The sequence below is a fragment of the Sipha flava genome, unplaced genomic scaffold, assembly GCF_003268045.1.
Source record: "Sipha flava isolate LNK unplaced genomic scaffold, YSA_version1 3_pilon_pilon, whole genome shotgun sequence".
In the NCBI taxonomy this organism is placed as follows: Eukaryota; Metazoa; Arthropoda; class Insecta; order Hemiptera; family Aphididae; genus Sipha; species Sipha flava.
Genome location: NW_020273108.1, coordinates 1,052,353 through 1,067,362, shown reverse-complemented (window position 1 = coordinate 1,067,362; position 15,010 = coordinate 1,052,353). Strand labels below are relative to the sequence as shown.

At 28.4% G+C, this 15,010-nt stretch overlaps 1 protein-coding gene across 1 annotated transcript in view; it reads right to left on the bottom strand.

Moving 5' to 3' along the window:
- LOC112688745 (variant-silencing SET domain-containing protein-like) overlaps positions 1–10,884 on the bottom strand; it is a 17,536-nt gene extending 6,652 nt beyond the window's left edge. The window contains exons 1-19 of the mRNA XM_025562096.1: positions 10,517–10,884; positions 6,808–7,005; positions 6,625–6,720; positions 6,437–6,538; positions 6,255–6,281; positions 6,195–6,221; positions 5,905–6,009; positions 5,613–5,714; positions 5,445–5,528; positions 5,259–5,360; positions 5,073–5,174; positions 4,886–4,987; positions 4,699–4,800; positions 4,229–4,318; positions 4,032–4,136; positions 3,772–3,864; positions 3,303–3,437; positions 2,527–2,565; positions 1,712–1,858 (exon numbers count right to left, since the gene is read on the bottom strand). Of these exons, the coding sequence (XP_025417881.1) occupies positions 1,712–1,858; positions 2,527–2,565; positions 3,303–3,437; positions 3,772–3,864; positions 4,032–4,136; positions 4,229–4,318; positions 4,699–4,800; positions 4,886–4,987; positions 5,073–5,174; positions 5,259–5,360; positions 5,445–5,528; positions 5,613–5,714; positions 5,905–6,009; positions 6,195–6,221; positions 6,255–6,281; positions 6,437–6,538; positions 6,625–6,720; positions 6,808–7,005; positions 10,517–10,530 (1,772 nt within the window). The 5' untranslated portion in view covers positions 10,531–10,884. The remainder of the gene's footprint in view (positions 1–1,711; positions 1,859–2,526; positions 2,566–3,302; positions 3,438–3,771; positions 3,865–4,031; positions 4,137–4,228; positions 4,319–4,698; positions 4,801–4,885; positions 4,988–5,072; positions 5,175–5,258; positions 5,361–5,444; positions 5,529–5,612; positions 5,715–5,904; positions 6,010–6,194; positions 6,222–6,254; positions 6,282–6,436; positions 6,539–6,624; positions 6,721–6,807; positions 7,006–10,516) is intronic.
- Between the last annotated feature and the right edge of the window lie 4,126 nt (positions 10,885–15,010).

Below are 15,010 nucleotides of genomic sequence, written 5' to 3'. Positions count from 1 at the left end.
AAAAAAAAACACCTAGTTTAACTATTAATTATTATATCATATTTGTAACTTGTTTATTCATCTATGTAAATTACTGTATTTTTTGTATTTATAATTTACTTATAACAATTATTGCATGTTAAAAATGTCTTTATAACAATAAGTTAGATGACTTTGATATCGGTAACACTTTATTAATAAATAAATAAAAAAAAAAACTTCTCCCACCACTACGACAAACGGCGGATTTGGTCGCGTCTAGCACGATCTGTTTTTAACTATTCGGCGATTAGTTTTTTCCAGTAATAATAATAATTATTATTGTAGATGTCGAGCTAAATGGTATCTTACCGAAACCTAATAAAAATAAATATTATTGTGATGTTTCCAGTCTAACTAGTAAAGAATAATATTATAAATATTTACCATTTTCAGTGAATAAACCAAACCACCTATGTGATTTATATATTAATCATATAAAAAATATTTAAACGTATATATACTGTATATATAATATTTATGAAGTACAATACATATAATATTTTAAATTTCTAATAATTGTACCTCATCCAAAATTAAAACTCGTCATTTATCGTTTGTCCATTCGATGAGAAACACGAGAGCTTAATTTTTAACTATGGTGAATAAAAAATAGATGGTAAAGCGTACTATCAGAAAAAAAATTACTAGGTCTTTAGTTAAAAATCGGTGGTCCATCTGCGAAGAAAGGTAACCTATTGATTTTTTTATAAAATGTTTGTATAGTTAAATAATTTCTACAATTGTGTTATTGTAATATGTATTTGTAATAATAAAATCATAAGAAATCAATTTTTCTATAAATTTATGTTTTTTTTTTCGTTTCAGATTATTGGGAAAAAATAACATGCAACCGATGTGTCCCAATAAAACGGAATCGACTGTACTTTAGAATTTAAATTTACTTGATGAAATTTAATGTAAATTCCTAATACCTATAATATAGTTAACTAGCATCTATAAAAATATTATACCCAAAACCTAAAGCAGTGAAAGCATCTTTATTATGAAGTACCTTTATTGGAAGATTTTTCTATTAAACTTTATTTTAAATATATGTAAATATATAATATATATAATATTCTAGTCATATTCAGTGTGTAATTTTTATAATGTTAGTGTTATTATTGGATTCTATTGATTCTATTGGCATTGTAATTACTTATTTAGTAACGTTTAACGTATCTTAAAGTAAAGTGAAAAGCGAGCGCACAGCGTGCTTACAAATTAAAGCCGGATATAAATACGCAACGAAACGTTTGATATCACTATTCGTGGAGTAATAATGTGTCTCTCCCAAAACTACGGCAGACAGAACGTCACGGTCGACGATAATAGACGTGATTACGGTCTGCCACGGCGCGCAACGCCATCTCTGAAGCATTGCGTACGTTTTATTTTGCGCTGACATCCTCTTAACAGCATTTGAAACCATTTAATACTATTTTTATTTTTATTTTTTTTATTAGCTTTTAATGTACAACTATGATAGCTCACTCATTTGATACTATATTATAGGATAAAAATAAAATCAAACTTAAAATTGATTATATTATTGTAACATATGTACTTATAGGGACTATGAAAAAACTTACAGTAAGAAATTCCATTAAAATTGATTTGAAAGTTAAGAAAATATTATGAAGAATAATCCAAATAGTTTATTCTAAAATATAAAGTAATAAATTCTTACCTATCTAATTCTCTGTTTAATTTCCCATCAATTATCAATTGTTTATCTTTTATTTCATTTTCTTTTAAGGTGCTCACTATAATATTCATTGTTCGATGTGGAAATCTACTTCTATTTTCAACTTTAATAGGGTCGGTAGTAATAATTCTAGAAAATGAGTGCATATTTGTAGTAATAATATAGTTATAACTACAATATCACATAATTAAATTTCAATATTTATTTAATTTTGAAGGAAAATAAAAATAATCAATTATACCTAAGAAATATCAATTAAATAATTTTTAATCGTGATAATATTGTATTGATATCTATAAAAATAATATTTTTATATATTATATAGTTGGTAAATCGTAACATTTTGTTAATAGAGCAAGGAAATAAAATATATGTATAATAAATATAGATAAAATCATTAATAAATTGCAATGCTACTTATATTAAACAGATGTATTTTTTTTTTTTTAATTTGTTAACCAATATTTAAAAACTACATGAATTATTAAGAAAAGTTTAAACTAATTATGTGTTATTGCCAAATAATAGGCTCATATTGTATGAGTTAGGAATTTTAAACTAAACTGTTCTAGGTACTTATTCGTAAACCTTAAAATACGCAAAAAAAACTATAATGAATCATGTAGTTATAGAATATTCTGTTAATTTTTCTTTCTATAATTTAGTAAAAACTAACAAGATAGATAGAATCTCTAATAGAAACCTACATCACATTAATAAATCTCTTTTGATACTTCCAAAAACATCTATATAATTAATTATAAGTACAATATAAATTATAATTTGTTAACACTCACCCACTATCGATTTTTACTGTAATCGTTTCAGAAATAGATCTACAAAAATAAGATAAGAAAAAAAATGGATACATTATTTATTTATTTATTTATTTTTTTGTTAAATTGTTAAAGTTAGTTTCATTTTAATGATTTATTTTGAACAGTTTCATTGTTTTCATTTGCGATAAAACAAATAAAGATTACTAATACACGGAATAAGAGCTAACTTTTCAATTATTGTTTCTTTGTGAACTTGAGAATTTTGACTAGAAAAAAAAATGTATTGTTTTATTACACTATATATTGGTCATTTTTGACATTCCTAATAATCAATATAAATTCTTTTATATTTTTAGTTTTTTCTATTTAAGTAAAAAAAAGTTAGTGTATCTTAATTGTGAAAGAGAACACTATATGACAATATAGTGTATAATATTAGTTTAATGAAAATTTACTTAGTATGAAATATGTTATGTCTATATTATATTAAGATTTAAGTATCATATACATCATAAATAATCACAAATGATTTGTTATAATATAATATTTAAATGTTAAGTTCAAAGTGAAATTATTTGTTTTTAAAATCTGTAGTAATATTATTTTCTATTTGTAATTAATTTGCATTATTGTATTTAGAAGACAAATGTTTTTTTTTTTTTTTTTTTTAAACCATAATTTATCAAAGAAATAATTGAAAAGCTTATATAGTGTAGTATAAATACATTTTGATTAATATCAGAACAAAAATGATTAGAATTTGGTTTAAGAAGAATTAAAGGAAAGAAACTTACTTTTCATTCAATATTTCATTTACAGTATCAATATAAACATCATTCACTTTTGGTTGTAATTCATACACTTTATTTAATTTTTGATTTATTTGTAATTTATTTTGATCATTGGATGTACATGAAAAATGTTTATTCCTTGAGAGAAAAATATAATAATATACTATACATAGTAGTTACAATACGGTGTTAATTATGAGATACATTCATAAGTTAACTTAATTAAAAATGTAAAACAATAAATGTTAACAAAATTTGTTTTTGATTTAATTTTTCTTCACTTTTAGTAAAAGTAATTGTAATGATATTTACTCTTTGTAATTTATATTTAATGTGATCAACAAATAAAGTACTTAACAAAAACAAAAGTGCAAGATTCTGAGTACAAAAACCAGGGAAGTTAAAAAAATTGACGACTCAAATAGATGACTAATTCAAATTTGAAATAAATTAAAATACTCATGAAACTTACTGTTTATTTGTAGATCTATTTTTTTTAGCATTAGGTTTAACTTCAACTACTTTAAGTTGTACTTCATTTTTATGATCATCAATAACAGAACGTCTACAGAAAAAAAAAACAAAACACTTAAGACATTAAATAATTGAATAATCACATGTTTATGCTTAGTTAAATTAGGTATAAATTTACTTTTTATTTATTAAAAGAAATATTTTGTTTACTTTAATAAATTTTTGTTAATAACTTATTTATGGCATTTAGCAACTTACTTTATACTTAAAGTTTCATTTACAGTATTGGAAATATTATTTACTTTTTCTTCTTCAAGTGATTCTTGCTGAATTTTGTGTTCCATATAACTATTATCATTACATCTACAAAAAAATAACAGATAAATTTATTTTTTTACTTTGAACTTTGATAAATTCAAGAAAAATAACTGGTTAAGAATATTTATTAAAATTACTGTTTATTTATAGATGTTTCTTTTTCACTATCAGTAATTACATCAAAAATTGTATGTTGTAGTTCATTTTTAGGATTATCATCGGTACATCTTGAAGAAAAAAAATTATTGAGCCATTAATGACATTTATACTCACATGTTTATACATTAAAATTAATAGTTTGCTATTATTTTATTAAAAGTAATTATATGTTTACCATCATAAATATTAGTATACTTTTATAGAGATGCATTTAACATTAGAGCCCACACACGAATGCTACCACATGAATAATGTAAGCAGTCCAACTATACATAAATGATTTATTTTTGTGCTGTCGTGGATCGACTGAAGAGCAATAATATCAAAGAAACCATTTAGATGGATATTGAATGAACGCACTAATGTAAACAATGTAACGAATCTTTGTACAATAGCATTAGTGAGCAGGATCTAATGTTAACACACTTAAAAATATTTAGCAACTTACTTAATATTTGATGTTTCATATATAAAATCAAAAATATCATTAACATTTTCTTCTTGTAATTCATGTTGGATATTATGTTCCATATAAGCATTATCAATACATCTACAGAGAAACAATATGAATAATAAAAAATATACTTTGATAGATCTTAGTTAAAAAAACTTATTTATGATACTTAAGAAATTACTTTATACTTATAGGTTCATTTATAATGTCAGAAATATCATAAACGTTTGCTTCTTGTAATTCATGTTGAATATTATGTTCCATATAAGCATTATCAATACATCTACAGAGAAACAATATGAATAATAAAAAATATACTTTGATAGATCTCAGTTAAAAAAACTTATTTATGACACTTAGGAAATTACTTTATACTTATAGGTTCATTTATAATGTCAGAAATATCATTAATGTTTTCTTCTTGTAATTCATGTTGAATATTATGTTCCATATAAGAATTATCAATACATCTACAAGGAAACAATAATAATAATAATTAATATACTTTGATAGATCTCAATTAAAAAGATTATTTATGACACTTAGGAAATTACTTTATACTTAAAGGTTCATTTATAATGTCAGAAATATCATTAACATTTTCTTCTTTTAATTCATGTTGAATATTATGTTCCAAATAAGAATTATCAATAAATCTACAAGGAAACAATAAAAATAATAATCAATATACTTCAACAGATCTTAGTTACATAACTCATTTGTGAAATTCAGCAACTTACTTTATAGTATCAGAAATGTGATTAATATTTTCTTCTTGAGATTCATGTTGAATTTTATGTTCCATGAAATAATTAACATTACATCTAAAAAAATAGTGAATAAAATAATCTGTTTACTTTGTTAAATCCTATAAAAATAACAGAGTTAAAGATATTTTAATAACTTACTGTTTATTTATAGATAATTCTTTTTCATTATCAGTAATTACTTCAACCATTTTAAGTTCTAATTTTTTATAAGGATTATCACATGGATTATCATTTTCAAATCTTTTTAAGAAAAAAAAATAGAAAAAAAATATTAAACCATTAAAAAGTTATAAACTAAAGTTTAACTCGCATGTTTATATATTATTAATAAAATTAATAGATTGCTATTATTTTATCAAAAATAATTAATTGTTAAGATACTCTCATAAATCTTAGTAAAATAACATGTATAAGAAATTTAGCAACTTACTTATTATTTAATGTTCCATTTACAGTATCAGAAATATCATTAATATTTTCTTTTTGTAATTCATGTTGAATATTAGGTTCTTCTATATTAGCATAATCATTACATCTACAAAAAAAAAAATTATAAATAATAATCAATATTTGCATTCACAAACTACTCGTAATATGATATATTCTAAGTTTAAGTATTATTATTGAATCTATAAAGAAATAATAAATAAAATAATAAATATATTTACCTACTTTGATAAGGTCTAGAAAATAATTGGCTTAAATTATTCTTAAACTTACTGTTTATTTGTAGATAATTCTTTTATATTTCCCATGATTTCCTTAAATATTTTTAGTTGCAATTCATTTTTATTGTTGTCTCCAAGTCTTAAGAAAAATAAAATTATTGGGCCATTAAAAAATTAAACATTTACTAATTTATGCTTTGTTTATATTACAAGTTCACTATTTCATTTAAATTATTAGTACACTTAGGACTAATTTTTGTAAAATAATTTGTTTTAAGATAATTAGCTACTCACTTAATATTTAATGTTTCATCTACAGTGTCAAAAATATTGTTAATTTTTTTTAATGGTGATTCATGTTGAATTTCTTGTTCAATATAATCATTATCATTAAAACTATGTGGAGAAATAATGAATAAAATAAACAATATGTTTTGATAAATCTTAGCTAAATAATTTGTTTCATTAATTTTATAACTTACTTTATATTTAATGTTTCCATTATAGTATCAACAACTTTATTTTTATCCAAAATATTTTTACTTTGATTGTTGGGATTAAAAGATGAACAATTACACCTATAATAAAAAAAACATACATAAACAAAAAATAGAAATATTTATTTGCTGTTTATATATATTTATAAATATTTTTTTACTACTCACCTATTTTCATGAGGTGCCTCAAATAAATCTTCTGTATTAATATTTGTTATTAAATATTCAGACAAAGTTTCAAACAGTGCACTACATTTAAGCATTATATATGCAGCAAAAAATAATAATACTCTTAGTATAAGACATATTATGTACTTTAATTTGGTCAAAATATACAGCCAATTTTTAGTTTCATTGCATGATCGTCTAAGAAAATAAAACAATCAATAATATTTACAAATTGTTGAATATGATCATCATGGTTAGATTAAGATTTGGATGTTTATGGATTTAAAATGATAAACATCCAAATCTTAATCTAACCAAAAAAATAATAATAATACAATGGATTTAAAATGATTGTAATATATATGAATTTATGCACAAAAAAAAAAAAAACATAAAATATTTAATACAATTTAAAAATTAGTAAATTTTTAATACTTATAACATTAAGAAACTCTTAATATTTGTATTTTTAAGGATATAAAACATCATATATCTTATATTATATTTTAAAATAATATTTAGAGAATATAAATCCAACCTCTTTTTATAATTTATGTACCCATTAATTTAAATTGTTTTTAAAAAAAATTTCAAAATGTACTAGGGCAAAAATATTTAAAATAAAAATAGTATTATTTGATTTAGTAGAACATGAATTAATTTTGTATCCAGATCGGAATAAAATTAGATCAATAGAAAAAAATATGCAATTTTATAAACATCCAAGTCCTAATCATGGCCATACAGGTACAAGACCATAAATACATCTGAGCATTGTATACAAAGATAGTATAAAGAAAAAAAAATTGCTTAGTATATTATCTATAAACATTTCAAAAACATAAATCACATAATCAAGTTTTGATTATAAATTAGGCAAGTAACTAATGCTAAGGTATTACAATGAGTGTTAATTTATTTTAATCAATATTTTGGTAAATAGATCTGCTACTAAAATTTTAAAGTTATATTAATTTGATGAAAATTACTTTAAATAATTCAGTTATTAACATATATTTAAAAGAGTATAATTGTTTGAATTTCACTATTTTTTTCATTATTGTAAATTTTCAAAAAAAAATACTGTAATAGTACCAACTGATTCTTTGAAATTTATAAATTTCTCATTATCGCCCAACTGGTAAATACATATTTTAAGATTACACTAATTTTTTTTTTACCTATTTATATATAATAATAAAATATAAAATAATATTTGTTTATAATAATAAATACTCTAATTCATAGAAAAGGTGATAAAACAGATTTCACTAACTATAAACAGATATTCAATAGGAGGAATTTCAACTAAAATTCTTGAAAAAATAATAAAAATACAACTACTGGAATACTTAGATAAAGATAAAATAATATTTAATGGACAGTGCAGAAGAAAAAACATTGGAACAGGACAATTTAATTTAATTCATATAAATAAATTTTGACACAAGAAAGATGGTAAAAAAAAAAATCTTACTTCTTTCTTGGACTAAAAATAATTAATTTAAGAAAAGTTATAACATGACAAGTTATAAGACTTGAGATTTGATGACAATACGTTAAAATGGTTTACTAGTTAGCTGAGTAACAGACAAAAACTTATTACTTTTGGATCTTAATAGGTACAGTAATTATTGTTATGTCAAAGATTATGATATCACTCAAGGTACATTATAAGGCTCAATACGGTTTTTTGATTTATATATAACTTTATACTTGCCTCATTATTAAAAATAAAATTATTTATGTTTGCTGATGATATAGTACTAGTCAATTTCGAAGATAATTGAGGAAAATTGAAATAAACTGTCAAAATTGACTTACGATATATCTATGACTAAATGGAAAAAATATATGTCATCACTTAACATGAATAAATTGACTTACATGCCAATAGTATCAATTCATTCACAGCTTCCTTTTAGATATAACTTTAAAATACACAAATGTGAAATTTGTATGACAAATTTCTGTTGTAAATCAATTCAAATGGTATTATCTTTCTAATATTTAAGAATGACAATAAATTTTAATCTGAAATAGTCAGAACGTATACAGAATATCAAAAATAAAATGTTGAGTTTAACTGTTTTATTCTACAAAATTTGATTTCTCAATTAATCAATTATATGACAAATATACATAGTACCGTGCAATTCTATTCTATTGTATGGCCATACAATAACATAACATGTTGGGAAGGCTCAAATATAACAAACATTATTTTATTGCATACTAACCAAAAAATTATAATAAAAGTAGCATATTCTCTACCATTAAAATACTCATTAGAAGAATTATTTACAAATTTATTATTGGTTTATAAATTATACATTATACAAACTTTATTAAAATCCACACAAAAGCACACATTTAATGTTAAAAAAATAATAGACAATAAATTAGGAAATACATTAAACCACCATATACATTATTAACAAGTTTGAGAAATTACTCGAATTATATGGAGAAAACTATATTCAATAATTCAAATAATGAAATAAATAATGAAGTAAATAGTACATGAAAAGTTTATGTGAAAGTCAATTTAATAATACCAATGATATAATAAAAATCAAATAAAAAAAGCAATCAATATGGTAACTTGATAAAAATGTGTATATTAATACAATTATAAAAGGTAAATATGTTTAAATAAAATATTTTATCGTTAATAAATTATTAAACTATGTATTATAACATTAGGTTTTCGTTAAGTCATATTTTAATTGCATAAGTATTTTAATATAAAACAAATTATACGTCCATGAACTCCTTATATTAGATACAAGCTTTAGCTCAGTTGGTACATATATCAGCTATTATGAATGTAATGTATGTATTAAATTGTAATTGATTTCACTTAAATAAATAGATAGATAAAAAATTGGAAAATCAAAATTTTGAAAAAAAAAGTCCATTTCCCGAGGTCGCCATGACTCGTAAATGTAGAACATTATGTAGTACTATATAGTGGGTTTCCGTGAATTACTATTAATTATCTCACCAAACAGTAATACAAACACCAACGAAAAAACAACACGAATGGGTTAGCATCTCAAACCGACAATAAAGAAAACAACAAACGTCATTAAGACGCTGAGAGTTTCTAAAATTAGAACGAGAAATAAGCCAGTAAATTACAGCACTCGATCGTACTTGTCGTAAACACGAACATTTTACCGCACCACAAACGATAGTTGTACCCTAGAATCCGTCAAAGAGAGACGTAGAAAACGCCTTCTCCACCGTTCAGTTTTCACGATACAGCGTCGCGGAAAGTCGATCCGGAACCGACTATCAGCATTAAGACGCCAGACTCCCGGAGTTGAGGAGCCCGACCCTATAAAGGTGCGTTTATGGTCTTTAGCCCGAACGCGAACGAATTTGTTCGTCGATTTGCTAGATATTCGGCCGCACCGAGCAAATTATTCGTTTGCGTTCGCTTCTAAGAATGGTTATTTTTCAATCGTAAAGCTCTAGGAGCGAACCCTGCCAAAACTATTCGCTCTCGTTCGGACCGTAGTCCAAACGCATCGTAAAAGATGATTATGGGTCCGGTGACGACTTGATCGAACAAAGGTTGTTGAAAAAACACTACCAACCCCCCCCCCCACCGTCTGACAAGAATGTCTTTCCCGACGGATCTCACGCACCATAAAACGTATACGGGATGATTGTTTCGACGGATCTGGAAAAAATCACTCACTTTTTCGGAGCCATTGTTCAGCGTCGGTTACCTGAAAACGCTAGCGGACGACGACGGCGGAACAGGGTCTGGGAATACGGGTGCGAACAATGAGCACACAACGTTGAACGGCCGGACGGCGAAGCGACGAATGACGGCGGGGTGCGCACGAACTTTGGAAGCGCGTTGACGCAACGGTCTCGAACACCGATGTCACCGATTGCAGTGCAACCAACCACGTGCGCCGGCGACCATTGAAAATCAATTACGTTCAATTATGCCCCCGGTCGCGGTTCTCGGACGCCGCCGTCGCTGGTTCATTGTTTTCGATCTCCGTGGAGATAACCGTCCGGATGCGTCTCGTCAAGCTCGTCGTCACCGTCTCCGCCCCCGCCACCCTCACCGGTACGACGCACTCTCCGTGGCTGTTTTTTTCCAAAGTTAGACCCGTCGACTCGCGGCCACCGCGATCGTTTCTCGTCGGGTTTCCCCCCCCCTCCCCCAACGAGCTTGCCGCTCCGACGCGTCGTGTGTACGTCGCAACGTTGTATTCTTTCGATCGTATTTCGATGGTTCAAACCAATCCCTCCGCCGTTCGACGTGCGCAAATAATAAACGGACGGTTATAAAACCGCGTACACGTATGTTCTCCGGGTCGTCGTCGGCCGTTGGTCGCACCGGACGAGTTTTTTTTTATAAACGTTTTTGTCCTTGTGAACTGTAAAATCCCGATTGTTCAATTAGATGCCTACGTAGACATTTTATTTCGCCCAAAAAAACCGTATTATGACATTGATATGAGGTGTGTGTCATGACGTAGGAACGCAGTCGGACTCTGTGTCTCCAGTACTGATTCGGGGAAACAACTATTATCAGTTAATTTACTTAAAATCATAGACATAATAGGATTATTATGATTCTATCACAGATTAAATAAATATTTATTTATTTAATATTTGTTTTATTTAGTCGGTGATTCTATTATGTTTATGCTTAAAAATGCCCCTCTCCTCATTGGTAAGATTCTGATGCCGTGCCTGGGTCGCACACGACGCGTTGTTATCGATACGTTTGTCGTCGTTGGCCGTGGACAAAAATAAGTTCGCGATCAGATATCATGTGCGCGTACGACGGTGGAAAAACCGTGCATCGCCGAAGTCACTGCCGTCCAATGTACCCGTAATATATATATTACACTATACGTTATTATGGCGATAATATTTCTGAACAACGATGTTTATTTCCGATAAAAATAAAACAATATTTTATCCATGATGACTTCACAATATTTACCAACCTTATCGCATAATTATTTTTGTAGTGTATACAGTGGCGGCTTGATCACGAATTTGGAAGATGGTGAACTGCGACAAAATAATCTTTTTCTAAAAGTCGATATGTAAACTGCGGCAAACAAAAAATTAAGATTAAACAATCTACGACAAATCCGATAAGATACATAATACAAACCGCGGCAATTAATTATATATACCTTCTATATATACTATATATATATTTTTTGTTATTACTTGTTATTACTAACTTGTATTCGATGTTTTTTCTTACTGCTCGGCGTTCAATTGTAAAATCCGATTCATGATTATGATCTAAAACTGATTTTTCTTGTAATAAAATTTTTTCCTTGTGAAAACCAATTTTGCCTTGCATTTTTTTTTTTTTTTTTTTAGTGCATTCCCGTGTTTTATTACCATTTATTTTGGATTCATATTTAAATTTGAATTTAAAATTACTTAACACTGTTAATTCCTTTCCATTCTGGCTAAACATTGTTGTAAATTCCATGACGTTGAATGAATATTTAACTTTATTTCTATTAACCTCTAACACTTGTAAGCAGTGGCGTATCCAGGGGGGTTAGGGGGTTATACCCCCCCCCCGAAAATGTTTAGTGTATGTATATTGTTTATTGATTATAATAAAAACCCACAAAATTCAAAAAAAATTTAATGTTCTATTTTTTATAACTCCCCCCCAAAAAAAAGTTCTGGATACGCCACTGCTTGTAAGTAGGTAATAACTAATATTTTCAAAAGTAAAGGAACCGATATTACTAATAGTATATTTCGTTAAAACAAATATACATTTGGATTTACTTTACTGCTTTGTACGCAAGACGCAACATTTCATAATTAATTAATCGATATACGTACACATAGTTAGGTATATATGATGTAGGTACTATAATAAACAGTATATATAGAAGGTAGGTATCTTATCGATTTTGTCGCAGACTGTATAATCTTAATTTTTTTTCCGCAGTTTACAAATCGACTTTTGGAAAAAGATTAATTTTGCCGCAGTTTACATACAGCCACGAATTTTGTGGTTCACTGAATGCTTAATCGGGATATAATACGAGTTATGACCGACCATAGTCGACCGTACGTATTTTTAACGTGGCAACGCGGGCTCTGAGCGGACTATACTCCGACGTGATGTATACAGTATTATCAAACCGTTTTCCGTACAGTTGTTTTTACGACTATAAATTATAACGAACCGAAATATACCGTAACAATAATATAAAAATGCGTTATCAAAACGCACACATTATTATGCAATTATTTTTCGTAAATATAAAGTAATTAATTTTCCAATTTTTTTTTCATACGTTTGATGTTTTCTAATAAGACACTAAAGAATTTTCCGCCCTGGGCAGCTGCCTACAGTGCCTAATAGGGAAATCCGCCTTTGAATGGATCTCGTACGACTCGGCGACACCGTCCGTACCCGATCGTATACGATAAAACGTGAGTCGATGATCCCGATGCGTTGCGCCCGAAACACAGCTGCACCAAAGCTGAAACTCTTCAACTGTTGCGTTCGGTGTCAGTCGTTCCCAATGCGACTTGAATCTAACTGTACCCTACCGTTACCGCGAAAATAGTATCCGAGCTGTTTACCGCGCAGGTTGAAATTGTACATACCAATCACTTATACAGAAATCGTACATTTCCAAAAGTGTTTGTCGACCCGATTGCAGGCCGTTGCCTATAAACGTACAACGAACGCAACGTCGTACGTATATCACGCGAGTACAAGAACATGTATTTGACGGATGTAATATGTAATAAGTATTATCGAAACGGAGCTGGGTTTTGCAGGTCTGGCCATTGCCGGAGTGGCCACAGCCGCAAACACGTATGTGAATACATCGCCATGTTAACTGATCTGGGTCCGCATACACAGATCTTACGAGCCGATCGTTACGGGTGATACAACGAGTTCGCGGCGAAACGGTATTGTTGAAAAAATAAAAATCAAAAACGAACACGACGTTTCGGATGAGACCGCCGGATCCGCCTACGCGTTCGGGCTCGCGCGAACGGAACCCGTGTACAGAGGGCGGTCGGGTTCACGCGGATCGCAGCGTTAACGCGTTCGGTGTCTCAAGCCGGTTACACGCCAGAGAGTTTAATTTTTTCGTTTAATTTGTGTTACGTAACGCCTTAAAGTAACTGTAATGCTCAAGTGTGTACGGTGTTACGGTGCGCCGTCGTCGATTCACACGCGTGTCGGTATTCCGACGGTCAAAGAAATGTTGCATTACGATACGACGCCAGCGTGTAAACCAGTTGCTCGCAGCGAATCGCCTTGATCGTTCTACCTCTACAGGACTATTTTAACGGAATGCGCTTTATTTGCATTGATTTCGTTTAAATTTAGAAAACACAGTGGAACAACGAAAAGGCGTCACAGACTTTGTCGAGTGCTACAAGAAATAAACCGGTACCAAGTTTCCCGATGGACCTAAAATGTTATAATACATCTTCGAAGTAAAAAAGTGATTAAATATAATTCGAAATAATCGTACGCCTGTATATTTTTTATAACGCAAATGTGAATTGTTATAATGCATCGCACACGATGTTACACGAGAACAAACCGTGATGGATGGACCGGCGAACAACTGATATCGAGTAGTTCTCGACCCTAAACACACTTGGTCGTTCGTAACATGTAACACGTAACATTCAAGCGAGTACGAACTCTGTTACATTATACATAAATGCTTCGGTGTGTACCCGGCTTTAGACCTGATGTGCACGTGCGATTTTTAAACACGCGGTACCGTTAGAGTCAAAATAACGCTGGTGCGTACTGTGTATTGCGTAAAAACGTCATGAGCAGGGCTCATAACTTCTAGCGTTTGTATATTTGAGAGGTCCTATAGAGACCTAGAGGTACGTGAGCTTTAAAATTATTTCAAATAACTAAGAAGCTAAATACGAAGTCTTATGCTGTATATTTTGCATATTTCGAAGTATAAGTGCTATTTCGCCCTTTTCAGGTCCGTAGTCTTTAAATATTTTTAACAAAACAACTAATTATAGTAGTAATAATTATTTATAGTTAATTCACGGTAATTAACTTATTTTTCTTCTTATGTTTTAAGTTGTATATTAATTTACATCATATAACGACGCAATCGATTTTTTTATCGCATATTTTGGTATTTTTAGCGCATATCTAAGCGGTTATGTTGATGATTTT